The following is a 20,147-nucleotide window of genomic DNA, read 5'->3' as shown; positions in this document are numbered from 1 at the left end:
TCTCCAATTTAGTTAACCCTGGAGTTACTTTTCTCAAGGATCACCTCTGGGGATTAGTGTTCCCCAAAACACACTTTGGGAAACTGACTTTCATTGTGTAGATAGACCAGAGAGAGCAGTGACCTGTTCCTCCAAGGCCCTGTGGTCTGAGGAAACGTGACTGAGGGGTGGGGGTGGGGGTGTGTGTAAAAGGATTGCTATTTATCCTGTGGAAGCTTCTCTTACATTGGGGGGCAGTTGAGGCAAGGGTGTTAAAGGGCTTAAACCCGGCCAGCAGTAGACCCTGTGAGAAAGATGGTTCTCTGCTGGAGGTGCCTCCTTTTCCTGCCGTGATGCTGCAGCGCCCACCCGAGGGGCACAGCTGGCTCTGGCCTGAGAGCACTAGAGCCTTCTCAGGATTCACTCCCGGGAGTAACCTCCATCCTTCTCCCTTAGCACCCCAGAGGAGAGTGTTTGTGTTTACAGTGGAGGCTTTATCTTTATTGATCACCTTTTTGGAGTGTTTGTAGAGGATGAGGCATGTAAACCCAATCAGTGCTGCCGGTGAAAAGGATTGAATAATAGCTGCACCTTTCTTATCACCTTTCAAGACTTTATTAAGTACAGTTAAGCAATGTGAACATCCTATACCCTTCCAGTCTAGCTCAGTTCTGACCAGAGGAAACTTGCCTCCAGTGGAAACGGAAAGAAATATTCGCTGTGAGTTCTGGGGAAGTAGAATACACAGCCCAAATGGCTGCATTTTATAAACATGAGTTTATAATGATTCTGCCTCATCCGCCCTCTGATTTTTTTTTTTCTTCTTTTTTTTTGGCCTCACCACACGGCTTCTGGCATTTTAGTTCCCCAAGCAGGGATCGAACCCAGGCCCTCGGCAGTGAGAGCACAGAGTCCTGACCACTGGACTGCCAGGGAATTCCCCTTCCTCTGATTTTCAATGAAGCAGTCACTTGTGCTTATACATACCAGGCATTTATCCCCCTCATTGTCTAGCTCCCATAAGGATGAGTAGCATCACAAGGTCCAATTTTTAGACAGAAATACTAAAACTCAGAGTTGTACATTCTCAGAGCCAGGGTTAGACGTCTGTGTCCCTGGGTTTTCATTCCTGCTCCTCAGCCGGAGAGCCTACTGGGAACCTATTGTAAGTAGAGAGCAGGGGGTCGGCCTGAACTGACGTTCTGAGGTTGGTGCTTTTCAGTACAGTGTGTTAGTTAAAGCAGTTGAATCACAGCAGTGCTCTAAATTTATGAATGAGAAGGAACGGAAGGGTGCGTTTTTCAAATTCCATTCAAAATTTCCCATTAGACAGTCCTTGCTCTAAGCTTATTTGAAAACATTTTTACCTTTACACCTCCTTGCGAGCTTCAGGAAAACAGAATAAGAAAATTTTCATGGAAGGATCTAAACATCTAGGATTTACCCAAGAGGCTAAAACAGCTTCTTCTAAGTTTTTCCAGTCTCCTGGGGACATGTGTAATTAGACCAAAAACAAAACAAAACACATAGCCCAGGCCTAGGAGGCAAATTTCAGTCTCCCGGGTAAGGACTGCCATTAGGCAGGTTTTTCAGAAGCATAATTAAGAAAAAAACCTTTGTCCCCAAGGGACGAAAATGGCTACTCTTGTCTAATTATGCAGTAGGGATCAGAGCTATTCACAGTAAAAGTCCTTTTAAAAGAATTTTATTGAGAAAAGGATAAGACGAGTATTCTGTGCAGCACTGTATGAAGACTGAACATTTACTTAACCTTTTCCAGTCTTTTAAAACAAAAACGGCAGCCTAATTTCTTTCTTGTGTAGTGTCATTCCCGTTTTCCATGGAAACTGTTTTCTAGTTACTCAAATGTAAGAAATTAAAGCTGCACCCAAAACCAATAAAACTCTCTTTTTGCTGCAGGAGATCACAGTGCCAGCAGATATGCCTCCTCACCCAGAATTCATAGCAATAAAATTGTCTTGGTTTGATCGTCATGATTCAGCCCGAAGGAGTGTTGTGTCATTCAGTTCTCAGGCCCTCAAGATGGGACCTGTATGGAGACTGTGGATACCCTCAGAGCAAATCATTCTCCTATGAGCTGATTAATGACATTTTATTTTGTGCCTTCCTTTATCCCTTCTTCCCCCTTTTCCCTGAAATTCCTTAGTAAGTTCATAATAGAGTTGAGAGCAAGTGGCACAGTTGCATCAAAACAAGTCAGGTAGATCAGATGTGCCCAGTGTTAACCCAGGCCTTCATTTCCAAAGCATTTATTTATACCCTTTACCTGGAAAATAGGAAGTGTTTAGGCTGAAACTGGATCCAGGGTCTCTGTTGCTTTGTTCTTCTACCCTAAGAATCTCAACCTCAACCCCAATAAGATAAGACTCCATTTATCCTTTTCTGTTGAAAAGGAGGCCTTTAGTTGACACTCATTCAGGAATAACTAGCGGTAGAGATGCTGGTGAATGTCACCACAGGGCTCCTTTTCACAGCCTGATGGGACAGTTGGAATATCCTGCTGGGCTGGTGACAATGCTTATGTAGAAAGGACTGTGCTGCACCCTAGTCTGGCTCTAAATAAAAGGATTGCAGAAATTTAAATGTAATGTCCCTATCGACTTGAAGCAGAGAAATACCTCATTGTAAGGGTAGGTGGTGATGGTTTAAGAGACACTTTAATGGTAGTCGGGGTAGGGGAAAACTTGAAGATATGGGTCTATTCCATAATTGCCACTTTTCTAATAGACTTTAGAACTTGAATGGCAGCTATGCAAGTTATCCTGGCTGTTCATTTCGGCCTTCGGAGTATGGTTTTGTTTTATAATTGCAGCAGCAGCATTTTCGTGGTCTGTGCAGTTTTGTTAAGGTATCCAGTTACGTGATGGTACAGCTGAAGAAAACAACTTCAGTAGCGGTCAGTCCAGAGCATTCCTGCTCTGACGACAGCCACGCTTGTGTTTTACAGTATGCCTTGGAGCGTTTAAAGGTCATGTGTGAGGATGCCCTCTGCAGTAACCTCTCCGTGGAGAACGCCGCAGAGATTCTCATCCTGGCTGACCTCCACAGCGCGGATCAGCTGAAAACTCAGGCAGTGGATTTCATCAACTAGTGAGTTGTCATCTTCAAAGTTCTTTCAGGGTAGTTGGGTTAGTTAACGAATGAGAAAGGAAGACTTTGAATTGGTGAGTGAAACAGGTGAGTAGCTTCATTAAGCTTCTTAGTAGTAAGTAGAGAGTGTCCATCTTTTCCTTCAGCTTGACGGTGTGAAAAATGGTTTTGCTTTCATCAGTCTAATCTGATTGGTGAGTGAAGTGTATTACTACCTTGCAGGATCAGAACTGATGAAAATGACAACTTGCTGGTCTGAAAAAGGCTACGTCCCCTAAAGCGATAGTATCTGTACTTCACACTCACCGGCTTAAAAAAAAGACATGCAGATCTCTGGGAGAGCAGAAGTGGATTTTTATGAGTTAGTAAGAGTGTCCAGTGGTTGACTGCAGAACGGGGGAAAAGAGAATGCATGATCAGGAGACGAGGTCGTAAAATAACTGTTTTGAGAAAGAAGCGTAAATTCCAGTAGAACTGTTCCTTCATCCTAAATGACCGTATTACTTTCTGAAATAATTCTCAGTGGGACATGTTATACTCCTTTGCCTGATGGGGAGCAAAAGTTGGAGAAAACCCCAGGAAGAGAAGCAGGCCTACTAATAAAGCCCTCAGAACAGCAGTTCTGGGGGGTGAGAGGTCTAAGAGGTCGCAGGGTAGGTGAGTAAACATTACTTAACGCAGAAAATGCCCTGAAAACAGGAAATGATGTCCTCCAAGTCTGTAAGACTGTTCCGAAGCAAAGTGTTCCTTGTCCTGAGTGCTCACTCTGTGCTGGACACTTGCTTGGTGCTTTTTAGATGTTAACCGTTCAGTGAAGTGTGAGTATTAGCCCCTCTTTTTCGATTATCAAATAGGCCCCAGGCTATGACCTGCTTTGTGGTTATGGGACTAGTAAGTGGCAAAGCCAGATGGAAGCTCAGAGCTGTCTGACCCAGAGAAGTCTTGCTCTTTCTCTTTATCAGCATCACCAACGAATATGAAGAGCATTGATGATGTAGAGAAGAGCCCGAGGAACATTTCATCTTTTGTAATTGAGAACATAGTGTCTCAGAGTCCTAGTTTTCAGAGTTACAACAGTCGTAACCTGGTCACCTGTCTGCACATTTTCTAACAAGCAAATTCTCGTGCATATTAAGGGTTCTGTCTGAGTACGTCTTGCATTGACACCCATAACAGCAAACCCTGGGGAATTCGGCTGTCTAGGTGGCTGTGTAATTCATCCTCCATTCACCCCTCTGGTAACCCATCTCTCGCATTTCTCCTAGTCATGCTTCGGACGTCTTGGAGACCTCCGGGTGGAAGTCAATGGTGGTGTCACATCCCCACTTGGTGGCTGAGGCGTACCGCTCTCTGGCTTCAGCACAGTGCCCGTTCCTGGGACCCCCACGCAAGCGCCTGAAGCAGTCCTAAGATCCTGCCTGTTGTAAGACTCCGTTTATTTTCCAGAAGCAGCAGCCACTGTTGCTGCCACAAACCACCAGGTAGACAGCGCAATCTGTGGAGCTTCTACTCCGTTGTGGGGGGAAAAGACTGCATCGTGGCCCCAGACTTTTAAAACAGCACTAAGTAAACTTGGGGGAAATGGGGGTGGGGGGAGGGAAGGGCCCGGGACTCGGGGCTGTTCGACCTAATGAAAATCCTGTTGCTGCGTCACTGTGTTCTCTTTGGCCTGGCCGAGTTTGATACTGTGGGGATTCAGTTTAGGCGCTAGCCCTGAGGACATCCCAGCGGTGGTACTTTGGAGAAACCTGTCTGCATCTGACTGAGCAGAACAGATCGTCAGGTGCCTGGAGCAAAAAGAAAATTTAAAAAGGACATTTAGTTTTAAGAGAAGGGAAAAGGAAAGAAGAAAGGATTTTTGCAGAATTTCTCAAAAATCAGTTTTTGGATTCCAGTAGTATTTATGTTGAGAGAAGTTTTAGTACATCCAGCTGTGCTAAAACTTGGGTATTTGTGAGAACTCACCACGCACCATGCAAGTATCAGAAGAGCTCTCTTGTTGTTAGCACTTATTGTTTGCAAGAACACAATACTTCCCGTTACCCTTTTATGAAAAACAACAAGGAGAGGTGAAAGGGGAAGGAGATGATTTGATCTAGAAGATGAGTATTCTGATGTGGTAGCTTTTGGAAAAAAATCTTTATTTGGTGTTGAAAACTGGAAAAAGTAATTCATCCAGAATTCATACTGTCTTGACAAAAACTATGGTTCTCTGTTTTTAGATATTGTGGAAAATGTTTTTTGGCATTTTTCTCTGATTTTATTTCTTCTCCCCTGTTCCTTTTTCTAAAAAACAAACACACACAAAACAAAAACAGAGCAAAAAGACGAGAAAAGGAAATTTTATTATTAATGCTGTGTGGAAAAACTCCCAGCCCAGGTTGCTCAGCTGTTCGTACCTGACTTGCCACCTGCATAGGAGCCAGTCCTGTTCCTTCCAATTCGCCCCTCTTCCTACAGGGGAGAACTTCCAAATGTTAATTTTTTTCTTTTTGAAAATATAAATAATGACTATTTTGTACTGTGTGGTATCTCTGTCTTTTGTTTCACTCACCTGGCTTGTCTTCGGGGTCTGAGTTCCTTGAGGGATTTTGAAGGCCGAGTTTGATTCTTTAGCTTGCAGAGATTATGCTCCAGATGTCTAAGCAGTAGGAATTTATTGCGTCTCCCTAATCTCAAGTTTCCTTTGTGAGCTACCAGCATCCGCCAGTCCCTTGTCCTTCTTATCTCACAGTCCACATCCTACTGAGGGATCAGGCTGCTTCTGCCAAGGCGAGTAACGGAAGTGGGCTTTCCTGCACCCTACATGTTTTAAGACCGAATTCCCAATCTCCCTTCTCCTTAAGTAAATACAAAAATATCAAGGGGACATGAATGTGGAGACTTAATAAAGGGAAGTTCTTATCTCTGACTGGTTCTGTCACTGACTGGATGTGTTTGCAGAAAAGTTAATGTCCAAATTCCCAGTGAGCTCACAGGAATGCTCTGGGGCTCCTCCTCTGCCTTTCCTGCAGCAGTGCTGGACAGGGCAGTGGGATACACTGGAGAACCATTGGCCATTGGGCCAAGGTGTGTATTATTTGACCTATTATCAGTCTAATCAAAGGCAGGATTTGCTAATTAGAAACCACTCCTTTGCGCTTCTCGGTTTCCTCCTAAGTGTCACCTATGTGAGCAAGTGCCCGGTTCTCCACGTCCTGGCTGCTGTCCTGTGCCTCCTGAGTCCTCACTTTCCAGATCAGCACGTGGATCTGGGGACCAGGGCGTACCCAGGGTCTCCTGTACGCACACTGTCTCTCAGGTAACCGCACTGGCTCAGCACTGCTCACGTTTCAGCAAACCTTCCTGTACAGTATCTCATTTGAACTTCCCAACAAGTCGATGGGTTGGGTAGGATAAATGAGAGATAGATAGCATCTTCCCATTTTATAGGTGAGAGAAATTGAAACCCTGAGGGACATGCCTAAGGTTACAAAACTTGAGTGAGAGTTCTTCTAATGTGATACCCTGAAAAGATTATGTAAGCAACTGGAGGAAGTTCCAGTTCTGAAATGTTTAGGTACGCAATCTGAGGTAAAGCTTTCTTTCTGTGGGGATGGCAAGAGCAGAAGCTCTGGAAAGGTGCCTCAGCTGGCCTGTGTGTCAGAGGATCCAGGAGGACACACCGGGCTTCAGATTTGCCCTTCCTCATTCACAGAAAGCTGTGGATTGGGGGCTGGTAGGTTCAGGGAACATGTCCTCAGGAGGGTAGCCGTTCTGGCACCAAGCTTCTGGCAAGATGAAAGTCTCTTCTGGGATTTCCCAAAATTGACGGGATTTCCACTGTGGGCTTTACTGTTGGGTACAAAGCAGTTAGGATTTCGGGTACAGGTGAAGCTGTTTGATGCCTCTCCTGTCATTACTCTTTCTGGACGTGTTTGTTTCTGTTTAAATGATAGAGTTGAAGCCATCTGGTTATGACAACATCAGAGCCCCAGCATACTGTTCATAAACCTCCCACTGCCACCACCCCCTCCCTGAGCTCCCCCACATCTGAAATTTAATTCAAGTTAGCTCCACAGTCTGGGGCATGTGCTGTCACTGCAGAGATGTCCGTGCCAGTGGAACAGTTGGAGATTTCAATTCCACAAGGATATGGCTTATTTATCAAAACAATATTTCAGGCAAGTAGTTTCACAGAACCTTTGGAGTTGCAGTTTCAGGTCCAAATACTGTATCTGGCATCATTCCCCAACTTCCCTCCTTCCTTATTGTCGGCCCCCCTCTATCTGGCCATTCACGGAAAATTTTTCTTGTTCCTTATGTAGAGATTAAAGCTGTGTTATTAGGCATTTCAAACACCTTTATGAGGTTTAACAATTCAGGTAAGAGATGCCTCTCTTTTCCTTATCACTGGTAAGTCTGCTGGGCTTTTAGGCCTTTAAGAGGTTCCTCTTTTTTTTTTTTTTTTTAAATTCTAGCCAGAGACATCAAGATTCTTTCTTAGGCCAAAAGATCTCTAGCTTGACCACCACTCTGTGCATTCATTTATAATTCTGGCTTAAACCTATTGTAGGTTCTCCATATTGCGTGAGCCTGTGCAGATGAAAGGAAACAGCCTGTATGTTTATGAGCAAAACAACAGACCGGGGGGGGGGGGGGGGGGGGGGGGGAGTTGAGCTGTACTTTGAAACTGACTGTTGCTTTGTTCTGGCTCTTCAACTCCTATAAAAGAACAGCAACTAAATCCCCCCAACATGACTATATTGGATCCTTTGGTTTATCTTTGTCAAAGACAAATTCTTGGCTGGAGCCCAACCTTATTTTCCACAGCTAATTATCTTTTTAATCAGCCCGGGCCTGTGTGTTTCCTTTATCTCATGATTGTTCCCTGAACCCTGCCCTGTATCATTTAGATTCATTTCTAATGGCTCGCTGACTAATCCAGCATTCAGGTGAGTATGGTCGGACTGCTCTTTATGTATGTGTATGCACAAGGTAGATGTGTTTCCCCCCTTTTAATTTCAGAAGTGACCTTGCCACGCTGGGGACTTTGACCCAATAGGTGGACACCTCCTGGAGACAGTAAGCAAGGAAGCAAATGTAGGATGATCAGTATTTGGGATAATGAGGTGGGAGAACCAGAAGCTTTGACCTCCAGATGAGAGCGTAAACTTGAATGTTGTCCACTGATGGGATCTTTATGTGGCTAAGCTATTATAATGCAAGATATCATTCCCCCTCTGTAAATCCTGTAATGCTGGAGTAGAAAGTGGCATCTGGAATACTCTTTGGTTCTGATTCCTGCAGCTCTAGGAAAAGAGAATTTTAGACTTGAGGGAATTCAGTACAAGCAACAGAAATGACTAAGGAGTTGAAGGGGATCAACCTCAGGGGGAAAACATTACGAAGATAAAATATGCATTACTCCAGTATGGGAATGTTGCACCAGGACCTGTAGCTTACAGATCTCACGGGAGTTCTGTACGCTTGCCGGCTTGTGTTGTGCAGCTCCCGTTCATCCCAAGGTGATAGAACCGTGACATCCTCGAGGTCACTCAACCTGGCTCTGAGCCAAGAAGCAGCAGAGGCAAAGGAATAGCTTTGGGCCTTAGGCCCCCAGACCAGAAAGAAAGTGGAAATCTAAGAATTTGCCCAAGTGGGCACCCCTGCTCATAATGCTCAGTTGAAGTGGGGTGAGCTTCAGCCCCCTCGAGACCCTGGAAGGTGAGCTTTTGACAAACGTCAGGGAAAAAAAGGGGCCCCCACATAATTCATCTTCTTTTCATGTCTGAGAAAACACATCCAGAGAAGTGAGATGACTGCTCAAGGTCACAGAGATGGAAACTCAGGCCACTGACTGAGCAAACGGTGCCTGAGCACCTAGAAAGTGGCAGACACTGTGCTAGGCTAGGTTTGAGGTGAGGGGTAGGATTTTCCCTCCACTAATCCAGTCTAATGGAGGAGACGGGAGTGGCCCACAGAGACAAAGCCGGGGGGTCATAACACTGAGGACTGAAAAGCTATTGAATTTAGCAGGAAGGAGGTCAGCGGTTACCTTAGAGCAGTTTCTGTCAAATGGTGGAGGCAGAAGCCAAGACTGATGAGAAGGTAAGCAAACATGGCTTGAGTGTAAGCCACTCTTTCCAGAAGTTTGGAAGGGAATCTCTCCCGCCCACTCTGAAGAACTTAACATCTCAATTTAGTCAACACATTTATGTTTGTTTAGAAGTGATGGTATACAGGTTGGTCCATAAAATTACAGACACTTCAGTGACTGATGTTTGTAATAATAAAAGTCATGTCTGTAGAATAATTATAGCTTCAAATTGAGAAAACAATCACCGTCAACCCTTACACAGTTTTGAGAATGATTTCCTCAAGACAGACACATGTTTCTATACTTCTTTAACCTATCCATCTTCCAAGTAAAAGTTGGCTTCACATTTATTACAGACCCTTAAAATGTTTTTCTGGGCAGTGGTTTTGTTCAGTGGCGTGCTACTTAAAGGTATAACATTTAGTTCCCCAAAATGTCAGCCCTGATGGGTAGCATTTGCTAGTTTCCATGGTGTAAATACCCCCACTATGGTCATTTCAAACCCTGAGGTGACGTTACCGGGTGCAGAGTTGGAAGGGGTGTGCAGCTCCCCACTGTCGACTGCTGCCACCATACAGATGGGGTAAACGAGTAGAACCTCAAGCCATAGGCAATGGTAAAGTGTAAGATAATTAGGAAGAGATGAGTTTTGAGTATTTATTACTTTTGCTGTTAGTTGTACATTGATACAATTTAATTTTTAATTGGCCATTTAACAAACATCTCTCCAAATTTCTGAAAATTTTAACGAATGGCTCTATAGAGCCAGTGTGAACTGGTTCCAGCACACCACTGGTGTGCTTTCAAATTTGCCCTCCAACATCTGTGCTTTGTTATTTCCTGTTATCCTACAGCACTTTAAAATGCACTTACTAGCTTAATGGTAAAATGAAGTACTGCCTTTTTGGAAATTTATAGATAGATTGACATTGATACATGAACCAATAGTCATATTACACATTTTAATCTCTCTGGGTAAATAAACATTTTTATGCTATCTCTTACAGGTATTGGACGTGTTTATTTTTATTGAAACACTAATGAAAAGTAGGCACATCCCCTGATAAATCCAATGTAATCTTCAGTCATTCCAGGGAAGTGGTCTCCACAGTGTATCATTCATGTCTCCATTACCTCTATTCATGTCTCCATTACCTCTGAACAACAGTTAAAGAGGGAAAAAAGAGGGCGTTTGAGTATGGTCAGCATACCAATGGGTGATCCCCAAGGTCTTCTACACCCACTGAAGTTTAAGAACCTTGCATTGGTTTTGCCTTTTTTTTTAAATAAATTTATTAATTTGTTTTTATTTTTGGCTGTATTGGGTCTTTGTTGCTGCTCATGGGCTTTCTCTAGTTGAGGCAAGCGGGGGCTGCTCTTTGTTGCGGTGCGTGGGCTTCTCATTGTCTTGGCTTCTCTTGTTGCAGAGCACAGGCTCTAGAGCGCAGGCTCAGTTGCTCCGCGGCATGTGGGATCTTCCCAGGCCAGGGCTCGAACCCATGTCCCCTGCATTGGCAGGCGGGTTCTTAACCACTGCGTCACCAGGGAAGCCCTGGTTTGGCCTTTTAAGAATGAATTTTTAGAGCCCTTTCTGTTTTCTTTGCTAAAAATTTATTTATACCATATATGATGTGCCAGGGACTGTGCTCGTTTCTAGGGATAAACAGTGAGTAAAACTAACTGCTCCCTGCCCTCATTGGACCTGACAAGTCTAATGGGGAAGAGAGTGTCCTTAATAATCTCACAAAGACATGACGTCAAGCCATGGTGAGTGCTCTGAAAGAAATGTAAGTGTAAGGCACTGTGAGAGCCTGGAGTGGGGAGTTAATCTCCTCTGGGGCATCCAGAAAGGCTTCCCTAAGAAAGCAACTTTTGAAGTGAGAGCTGCAGGATGAAGAGCTGTCAACTTGGTAATGTTGGAGAGTCACGTTCCACACAGAAGAAATCGCCTGCACGGAGCGCAGACTCAGGAGGGAGCATATGGTGCCTGTGTTCTCGGAGCCCAGAGAAGGCTGGGGGGCTGGAGTGTGGAGAAGTGTGAGAGCAAGCTAGAAGCCAGACCTGGCAGGACCTTCACAGGTCACATTTAGAATCTGGGTACTTACACTAAGAACAGTGGGGAAATCATGGAAGCTTTATTAAGCAGGAGGGGGTGACAGGATTTTTATTCTAAGATCTTTGGCTTGAGTGTAGAAAAGTTGATGTTGAGAGTGGGGATGGAGGAAGGCAAGAGATAGCAGAACTTGAACTGCGGAGGTGGCAGAGCTGGAGAAGAGATACGTTTGAGAGAGGTTTAGGGGGCAAATTTGTTAGAACTTGCTGATTGGATAGAGTAAGGACAAAGAGGTGAGTAGGATGGATTCACCAACATAGAGACCAGTGGGAAGATAAACTGGGAAATTAGATCATTAAATTCATTTTACTTGTTGCTTATGAGATGCCTTGAGAATTCCAAATGGAGGTATCACATGGGCTATTGAATTTTTGAGCCTAGGATTCAGAGGAGAGATCAAGACTGGAGAGATGGTTCTGGGATATACTGGTTTCGAGGTGTAATTGTGAAGCCCTTGGTGTGTTGGATCATCAAGGAGTAAAGAGTGAAGAGAGAAGGGGGCCCGGGAACCTTAAGGAACCTAAAGCTTCCTAAACCTTAAGGAATGCTTATATTTTAGGGCCAGTAAAAAACGATAAGCCACAAAGAAGGAAAAGAGTTGGCTAGAGATAGACAGGAAGGAAACATATGTCAGAGAACAAATACAAAACTGTTAAAAGTGTCAAATGCAGTATAATAAGAGAAACGATAAAATCGCCCATTGGAGGTAGCAACATGGAAGTCATTAGTGAGCTTAGCTGGGGCCATTTCAGTGAAGGGACCCAATCTGGGTGAGGTGAGGAGTGGGTGGGTCATGAGGAATGAAAAGTTTGGGCAAAACTGGAAGAAGGAAATGAGTAGAGGGAGGAGTTCCATTTGTTTCCTATAGTATGGAAGAGACATGAGCACGTTTAAAGCTGGCGAGAGGGATCCAGTAGAGAGGAAGCAGTTAAAAGCTTTCAGTTGCAGTAGAGAAAGGACCATCTGTGCTGGGAGGCTCTGAGTGGTCTGGGAGGAGAAGCCGGTGGGTGGGCATAGGTAGGAAGAGGAGGGACACCCTCTCTGGGTATGAGGAGAGGAGTCCTATAGAACGTGGGTTTGTCTCATAGTAGGAAGTTGAGCAAGCTTGCATCTGGTGACGTGTACGTTTTTGAGTGTTAAGTAGGAAATAAGATCAATGGCTGAGAATCCCTGGGATAGCGTCGGGGCTGGGAGGTGTGATGAGCCTAGTGGCTGGGGAAAGGTTGGTGAGAGTGCAGGCAGCGCTGGAGGTCTAGCCGAGGTTGGTGTTCAGAGAGCACAGCGTCTGGAGTCAAGGAGCCCGGCTCTGATCTCCTGCCACCACTCACGATCCTGGCCAAAGCACCTGCACGTATAAGCCTTAGTTTTTCTTCGGTAAAATGGGTATTTCATAGAGTTCCCGTGGAAATTAATGAGTAGTACATATCAAGTCCTTAACATGGTGACTACCATTCATGAGCTCCAGAAAGGCTAACTGCCACTGATGCTATTGTTATTGCCGTGTACTTCTTGTTGGTCCTACCCTAAGCCATATGTAGCCTTTAGAGTCCATGGCCTTTTAGGATTTCTTGGAATGGAAGGTAAATCTGCGACAAGACCCTGAAATGGGCACCTTTGGGAGTGTGGGGATCTTCTGAGCCAGAATTATCTGTGGGGAGAGGGAGAGCCATCCCCTGGCCAGCCCTGTGTCCTGCGAGCTCCGAGGTTCTCACCTGCTGTAATGCGTGGGGGAGTCTCAGGAAGAGTCAGCCTGCCCCAGACCTTTCAGTCACCTGGAACAGCTCTTCATCTATGATCATCACCGTCATCTTTGTTATAATCTCCAAAAGCTAGGAGTGCTTGACATTAGGCATTCCAGAGAGGAAGGTAAGAGGCAGGGCAGAAGCACTTGGGCTTGGAGGTGTGAAAATAGGGACTGGGGAGAGGATGTAACTTGAGGACCCTGGAGCCCAGTTTCTTGGGCAGCTGCTGCCTCCTGAGGGGCCAGGGGGAGAGGGATGATGCGCACCTGCTAATTCAAGGCCGTCTTTTCTACATGGTTTTCCTTCTTTGGCTTCTTTTCTTTTTTCTTTCCTTTTCTGCTCCCTGTCCTTCCCTCCTCCTGGAGCATGGAAGCTTCCATGATTTCCTAGACATTTCTCTCCCCTGTCTCCAGTACTGCTCACTAGAGTGACGTCTTGAGCCTGATCCTGCAGCATTAAAAAAAATAATAAAAAAAACCTGCCTACAATGAGCCCTCCAGTGCTGATCTCCGCTGAGATGTGACAGATGGCAGCGCCTGACTGAGCAGCGGCAGGCCCCTCCTATCGCAGGCCTGGGAGCTGCCGAGGCTGGTAAATGGGGCATCTATATACCTTTCCACACTCTTGTATCCTCCACCTTGCCGCGATTTCCCCAAACAGCATCCTCCTCATGTATAAAGCGCAGATGCCACCTGTTGGGGCTTTAGCTGCCCCTTGACCTGTGTCTTCCCTTCTCCTCCTCTCTGTCCCTGTGAAAGACTCTCACGCTCATAGAGAGCGTTCAGAGTCCCTCTGCGAGTCGCAGATTTACTGCCAGGCCCTGTGCCTACCCCATGCCCTTGGCCCTTCTCAAAGTGTCGAAGAAATGGGTCACGCAAGGCCCAGTCCTCAGGGAGTCACCCTCGGGGCTGCAGTCCAAGATGGGCCTGTTTCACACACCCAGTTCCCAGGAGTACCATCAAAGGACCACAGGCCATCCAGGCTGATGAGAAATTGATCCGTTGGGTGGAGGTGATAAAGGCAGGTGAGGTGAGGGTGGGGCAAGGTAAGGCAGGAGGGGCCCCTGCAGGCTGCCTCAGCCGCCTGGGGAGTACACTTGGCTGACTGCTGTGCGTCTTTAACTCTGCTTCTAAATAAAGACCCTTTGGCCACCTGCATTCCCCGAGCCTTGTGTCGTGTTTACCAGTTGAGGTCCCCAGGGGGAGTACCCAGGGGCTTCCGGAGTGCAGAAGTGGGGGATTTCTGGCCCAAGGATCAGTAGAAATACAACCAAGAGCTCCATTTCTCAACTGGAATCAAAAGAAAAGGAGATTCCTTTGTATGAGTCATCTTTTGTAGACTTCTGACCTTCCCTGTGGGTATTTTTTCCTGCGCATTACTGCCCATGGCCATACTTCTCCCTCCCTCACACCCAGGCTTGGCCAGGAACAGAGAGGGCTGTAGGCTGGGACTGTACTCAGGGCCGCTGTGCCAAACACGGTTCAATTGCTTTACCCATTCCAGCTCACAACAGCCCTCTGACAGGTAAAGGTCACCCCCCCCCCCCATTTTACAGATGGGGAAATTGAGACACAAAGATGTTCAATAACTTGCTGAAAGTCTACGATTAGGAAGTGGCAGAGCAAGGACTTGAATCCATGCAACTTGGCTCCAGAATCTGTGCTCTCAACTGCTGCTCTCCACAGTCTCCCCCAGGAAGAAGGAGAAACCAGCCCTCTGCCCCTGCCCGTGAGCCCCAGCCAGACGGCAATAGCCCTACACGGACCCGGAGCCACCGCCGCCAGAGCTGTTTCTGCAGGAACCATGTGAGCAGGTGGGGGAAGGACTGCCATCCAGGCCCAGAGGGCTGAGGGGACCAGAACGAGGTCACACGGCAACCAGTACTCAAACCCAACTCTCTCCAAACGCACCCTAGCTGGGGAATGGCCTTGCTCTGAACCCAAGGAGGGGGAGCCCAGTCTTCCTGGGGCTGTGCAGGCCATCCTACCCCAGGTGGGGCCACCCCTCAAGTCATGAAGGGGATCGGATCAAGGAAGCCTGGGGTCAGGAAAAAGCAGGTACCGGGTTAGGAGCCAGAAGACCCTGGCTTTTCCTGTGACGCTCAGTGCCCCTCACTGTGCCCCCGGAGCTGAGCCAGGTCTCAGAAGACTGTTCTAGAGAAGACAACACACAATATCGGGACAGCTGGGAGAAGGGGTGTGCCAACACCCACATGCTGCCCTCCTCCTCTGCTGTCCTCACCCTTCCTGCCCACCCTCTCCTCCAGCCAGGAGGACCTGGGCTGCTGGAGTGAGAACAGTGCAGCAGATTGTCCCCCTGTTGTCACTTCCTCTCCCAAGGTGGCAGAGTGAAGGCTGTGATCATGCCTCAGCACACGGTCCAGTGAGGCCCATCAGGGATGACTCCCCAGGGAGAGTTTGGTGTGCAGGACACCTTTGAGCAGATATGCCTCAAAGTAAGGCCCTCCTGTCTCTGGGGAGCCTCCAGGCCAGCTGGACAGGACACATGGCCCCTGCGCTCACAAGTCTTCGATGTGATGGGGAATGACAGCTCCTGTGTCCCGTCTCTAGTTAGTCTGGGGGCACATCCACATTTCCTGCTGACAGTCCCCAAGTTGGCAGTTACATAGCACTCCAGACTCAACCTGGGTCAGAGGTAGGAGCAGTCTCTTTCAAGAGGGCCGTGGATGCTGGGGGATAACAGAGGAAGCAAGGTGGAGAGGGGAGTTGAGGCTGGATGCAGGAAGAGAGGCAGGGGGTGGGAAGGCGGGAGCCAACAGGCCTGGGTACCGCGGAACACGTTCAACTGCAGTGCTCCCGGCTTCAGCTACGGAAGGAGAAATTTGGGGGTGTGGAGTGGTGGGGCCTCACGGCTCCTACCTTTTCCCCTTGAGTTTTTTCTTCTTCTTGGGGTTTCTTGCTTCAATTCTAGCCACTGACACCATGCTGACCGCAGTAGAACATGTCCTTTAAGGCTATGGCTCAAGTGCGCACTGAACCTCTTCCCCCAACGATCTGGCCCCATGGAGCCCAGCTGGAGCTTTCAGAGGCTTTATTAAACAATATTTGTTAAATGAATAAGTACTAAGGGAGAACGGAAGGGTATTAACGTGTTATGTCCACAAGGCTTAAAAACAGCCCAGCTCATGGAGTCTAGGCTTCTGCGTCTGCCCTGCCAGGGCTTGGCAGGCTCTGGCCTGGCCTGGGCTACTGCCTTCTGCCTTCACAGGGAGAAGCCAGTGGAGGGCCAGCACCACGTTGGGGGAAGGGAGCTCCTTACTAGACCCCAAGAAACCACATGGTTCCTCTGCAGCCCACCTAAGTCACCCCCTTTCGTCTCCCTCCCCAGATGGATAACACCCTGAGTTCACAGGGGCATTGCTTTTCCTTGGTGGAGACAGAGGTACCCCTGTTTCTTAAGCCAGGCCAATTAGCAGGAATCAGAACTGCACCTGCTCCTACCCAGACTGTCCCGGGCAGGGCCAGCGTCTTGAGGGACTCAGACCTGAGCTTATACAGTCTGTGCTGGTCTCAGTGTAAGCACAAAACCAACACTGACAGCTTCAGGTTCAAGTGGCTGGTACTCTGCTCCCAAGGGCCTCACTCCCCGCTTGGCAGTCAACCAACCAAGCCAGAAGCACGGGCCACACAGGCTGCTCTGTACGGTTTGTGCCCACCCTGGTGGGAGAAACGCTCTACAACCCCAGGTTCCCAGAGTGATGGAAGGGCAGCCCCTACTCTGCCCTGTCAACGATCCCCCTCCCGTTACAGGCCCCCTTCTGCACTGGACTTCCAAAGCTGTGTTGCTGCAGGTAATTAAAGGGTTTTAATTAAATTAGGATCCCATCTGGCTGGGATCAGTCAGGCCCTGAACAGCGATTTTGTGTCACCAACATCAGAATGTGGATGGGGACTCAGATGTGTGGGGGCTGAATTTGGGGACTGGAGGCCTTTCAGACAGGGCTAGAGGATGCTTCTCAGCTTCTTGGGAGCCCCCTGCAGTGCAGCAGCAACTTCTTCCAACTTGCAAATGGCGGCCGTGCGCCTCCGTGCTGGAGAGGGGGCAGAGAACCAGAGCTTTGCCAAGTTCCTTCTTGCCCGTGAGTCGATAAAACCTCTCTGAAGTGCGGCGAGATATGTGAGCATTTTCTCATTTCTACAGATGAGGAAACTGAGGTCCACAGAAGTGAAGCGCTCAACCACATCCACTGAATCAAGTGGAGCTGGACTAAACTGCTAGGAATGGAGACCCAATAAGAGAAATTTGATAGAAGTAAGATAGAAATTTGATTTTTCTCTCACATAAAAGTCTGAAGGTAGGAGCCTAGGACTGGTATGATATTTCTATTCCACAAAATTTTCAGGGCCCAGGCCTTCTTCCAGCTCATGGCCACTTCTAGGGTATGGCTCTTATCCCTCGTGGTTTAAGATGGCAGGTAGAGCTCCAGCAATCACGTACATGTTCCAGGCAGCAGGACGGAGGATAGAACAAAGAAGACGGGGCAAAGGGTGTATATCAACTTCTTAAGATTTCTGGAAGTTGCCACCTAACTGGCTTACTGGCTAGATCGTAGTCCCGTGGCCACATCTAGGCACAAGGGAGGCAAAGAAATGAAGTATGTTTTTCAGGCAGCCAAGTGCCCAACTAAAAATGGAGAATTCCATGACTGCGGAGAGAGGGGAAATGGATATTAGTGGTCTCTGCCGCACTTATTATGGGAACCCAGGTCACCTACCTCCAGCCTGGGGCCTTTTTACCTCTCCACACCAGGAGCAAGGCTGAAGTTAACACAAACCCCCATCTCCAGAAGCAAAGAAGAAGAGGAACATTTGTCGAGCAACTCATTTAGCTTTCCCACCAATGCTCCACGGTAGGTAGTAGGTCCCTGGTTTTTCACATAAGGAAGCTCTGGAAGATTATGTCATTTGTCCAGGGCACCCGACTAATAAATTACAGACTCAGAATTGGGATCCAGATATATCTTTCTGCAACTCTCCTGTTGTCAGTTCATTGGTTCAGGAGGTGCTAGCTTGTCCCTTGGGACCATCTAGCCAGGCGGCCCTGAGATGATGAACTGGGAGGCTTTGAACTAGGCACCTTAGCTTGGGTGGTTTTCAGGTCAGCCTTTGAGCTTGGCAGGCCGACAGGAAACAGGGGCTTCTGTGGAACCAGAACCCAGCGCCCAGCTGCTGAGTGCCGTGTCTCCTCTGGCATTTGTGCCTTGGTGCTGGTAGCGGCTGCCACTCCAGGACTTTGGTATAATTGGCAGGTGCTGTCCCCAACCAATCTCGCCTCCGCCTAGCGGGGCTGGTGGCACCTCTCCCTGCCCGTCACCCCAGCCCCTGGTTCTCCTGGCAGTACCAGAGGACTCAGAACCTTCAGAAGTAACATTTCTCTCTCCTCCTCCCAGCCATGACATTGGATCACTTCCCAGCAGAGAGCAACCGGTTCATTGTGTCTCCCACGACCCCCTACACATACCCACTCAATAATCCAGCGCCCTGGTCACTCCACGACCTTCAGCTGCCTCCACCCCCATACACGCCCTTCCCCCAGCTTCCCTACCCACCTGCCACCTCGTGCATCTCTGAGCAGTGGGCCTCGCCACACAAGCCTGCCACATGCAAGGTCACCAGCATTCCTGCCAAGGATGGGAAAGTGGGCGACTCAGTTCCTGCTTGCACATCCCTGGGAAGTGGGCAAGGGGGGGGGACCCAGGCACCCATTTGCTTTTGCCTTCATCAAGAGGAAGGCTCAGCATTGCTGCCAGCTGACCTAACATGTATTCCCTCTTACTAGCTTCACAGACCGCTGGGAATATTCACTCCTTTAGAGATGGGGATGCTGAGGCCCAGGTGGGAATCCTTGCCCAGACGTGCGCAGGGCTGAGGGCAGAGACGCCTCCAGGTGTTCCGGTGCTCAGGAAAGAATAAGCTTTCCCCACTGCGTCCAAATTGCAGTTCTTGCCCTCAGAGAGACTCCAGCCTGATGAGGGAGGCACAGATCCTAGCTTCAGAGGCTCTTCGATCTGACGTGGCAGGTACAGACCCTGGCTCCAGGGGCTCCCCAGTCTGGTGGGGAGATACAGGTCATGTCCCCAAAGAGCCCCCAGTCTGGTAGGCTTGTCCCAGAGCCTCCACTCGAACAGAGGAGCCAAGGCCCCTGCCCTGGGGCGGCTCCCCAGCCAAGTTGAGCAGATGGGGGAACAGGGCCACGGGGCCAGCAGGCCAACCACTGAAGGACAGTGGGAGGGGGCAAGGGTTGGGGGTGAGGATAGGAACCTAGAGCTTCTTCCTGGGACAGGAGACAGGTTTGTTCCTGAGGAATCTGCTCTCCTGTGTTTTTGTTTTGTTTTGGTTTGGTTTTTTTGTGGTACGCGGGCCTCTCACTGTTGTGGCCTCTCCCGTTGCGGAGCACAGGCTCCGGACGCGCAGGCTCAGCGGCCATGGCTCACGGGCCCAGCCGCTCCGCGGCATGTGGGATCCTCCCGGACCGGGGCACGAACCCGCGTCCCCTGCATCGGCAGGCGGACTCTCAACCACTGCGCCACCAGGGAAGCCCTCTCCTGTGTCTTGAATGGCAAGAGTGGGAGGTCCAAGCAATTGATGGGGACTGGGGGTCTATCTGCCCAGGAGATGCCTAGACATTGCTCACCAAGGGGGAAGAGGTTGGCTTCTTCATAGCCAGATGCTTAGATGGACCCCTTCCCTCTGTGGGGACCAGGGGGGACAGGAAGTATCTGGTGATGGCAAGACTAGTAGAGCACAAAGTCTATTCCAGCAGAATTATGATTCGGGAGGAAATCTGTTAGCAAGGTCCTAATTGAGACGAGCCGCCCGTGTTACTGGGGAAGGCGGAAAAGGAGGGAGAGGCTGCAGAGTGCATGCGGGCAAAATGAAGTTACTGAAATGAACCCCCCCGCCCCGTGCAGGCAGAACTGTGTGCCAGGCAGGCCAGCCCTCCAGCTGTCGGCAGCATCTGGCTCTCTACAGGAGGAGAGGAGCCGGGGGGCGGGGGGGGGGGGCAGAGGTCCCCCCGCCCTGCTGACAGTTCAGTCAGGAGGGACAGAGCAGGGGCCCAGCACAGCCACAGGACTGTGGGAGGTGCTCGTGGTCAGTCTCCA

At 48.6% G+C, this 20,147-nt stretch overlaps 1 protein-coding gene across 2 annotated transcripts in view; it reads left to right on the top strand.

Moving 5' to 3' along the window:
- Positions 1-4,645, top strand: part of SPOP (speckle type BTB/POZ protein) — a 66,495-nt gene extending 61,850 nt beyond the window's left edge. For both annotated transcript variants that reach the window (XM_082861051.1, XM_082861052.1), the window contains exons 9-10: positions 2,948-3,090; positions 4,356-4,645. In XM_082861051.1, coding sequence (XP_082717177.1) covers positions 2,948-3,090; positions 4,356-4,500 — 288 coding nt within the window. In that variant the 3' untranslated portion in view covers positions 4,501-4,645. The remainder of the gene's footprint in view (positions 1-2,947; positions 3,091-4,355) is intronic.
- Positions 4,646-20,147: the final 15,502 nt, after the last annotated feature.

The sequence above is a fragment of the Leucopleurus acutus genome (genome assembly GCF_964270905.1).
Source record: "Leucopleurus acutus genome assembly, chromosome: 19".
NCBI classification, from domain to species: Eukaryota; Metazoa; Chordata; class Mammalia; order Artiodactyla; family Delphinidae; genus Leucopleurus; species Leucopleurus acutus.
The sequence above is the reverse complement of the archived record's forward strand: the minus strand, read 5'-3'. Positions and strand labels throughout refer to the sequence as shown.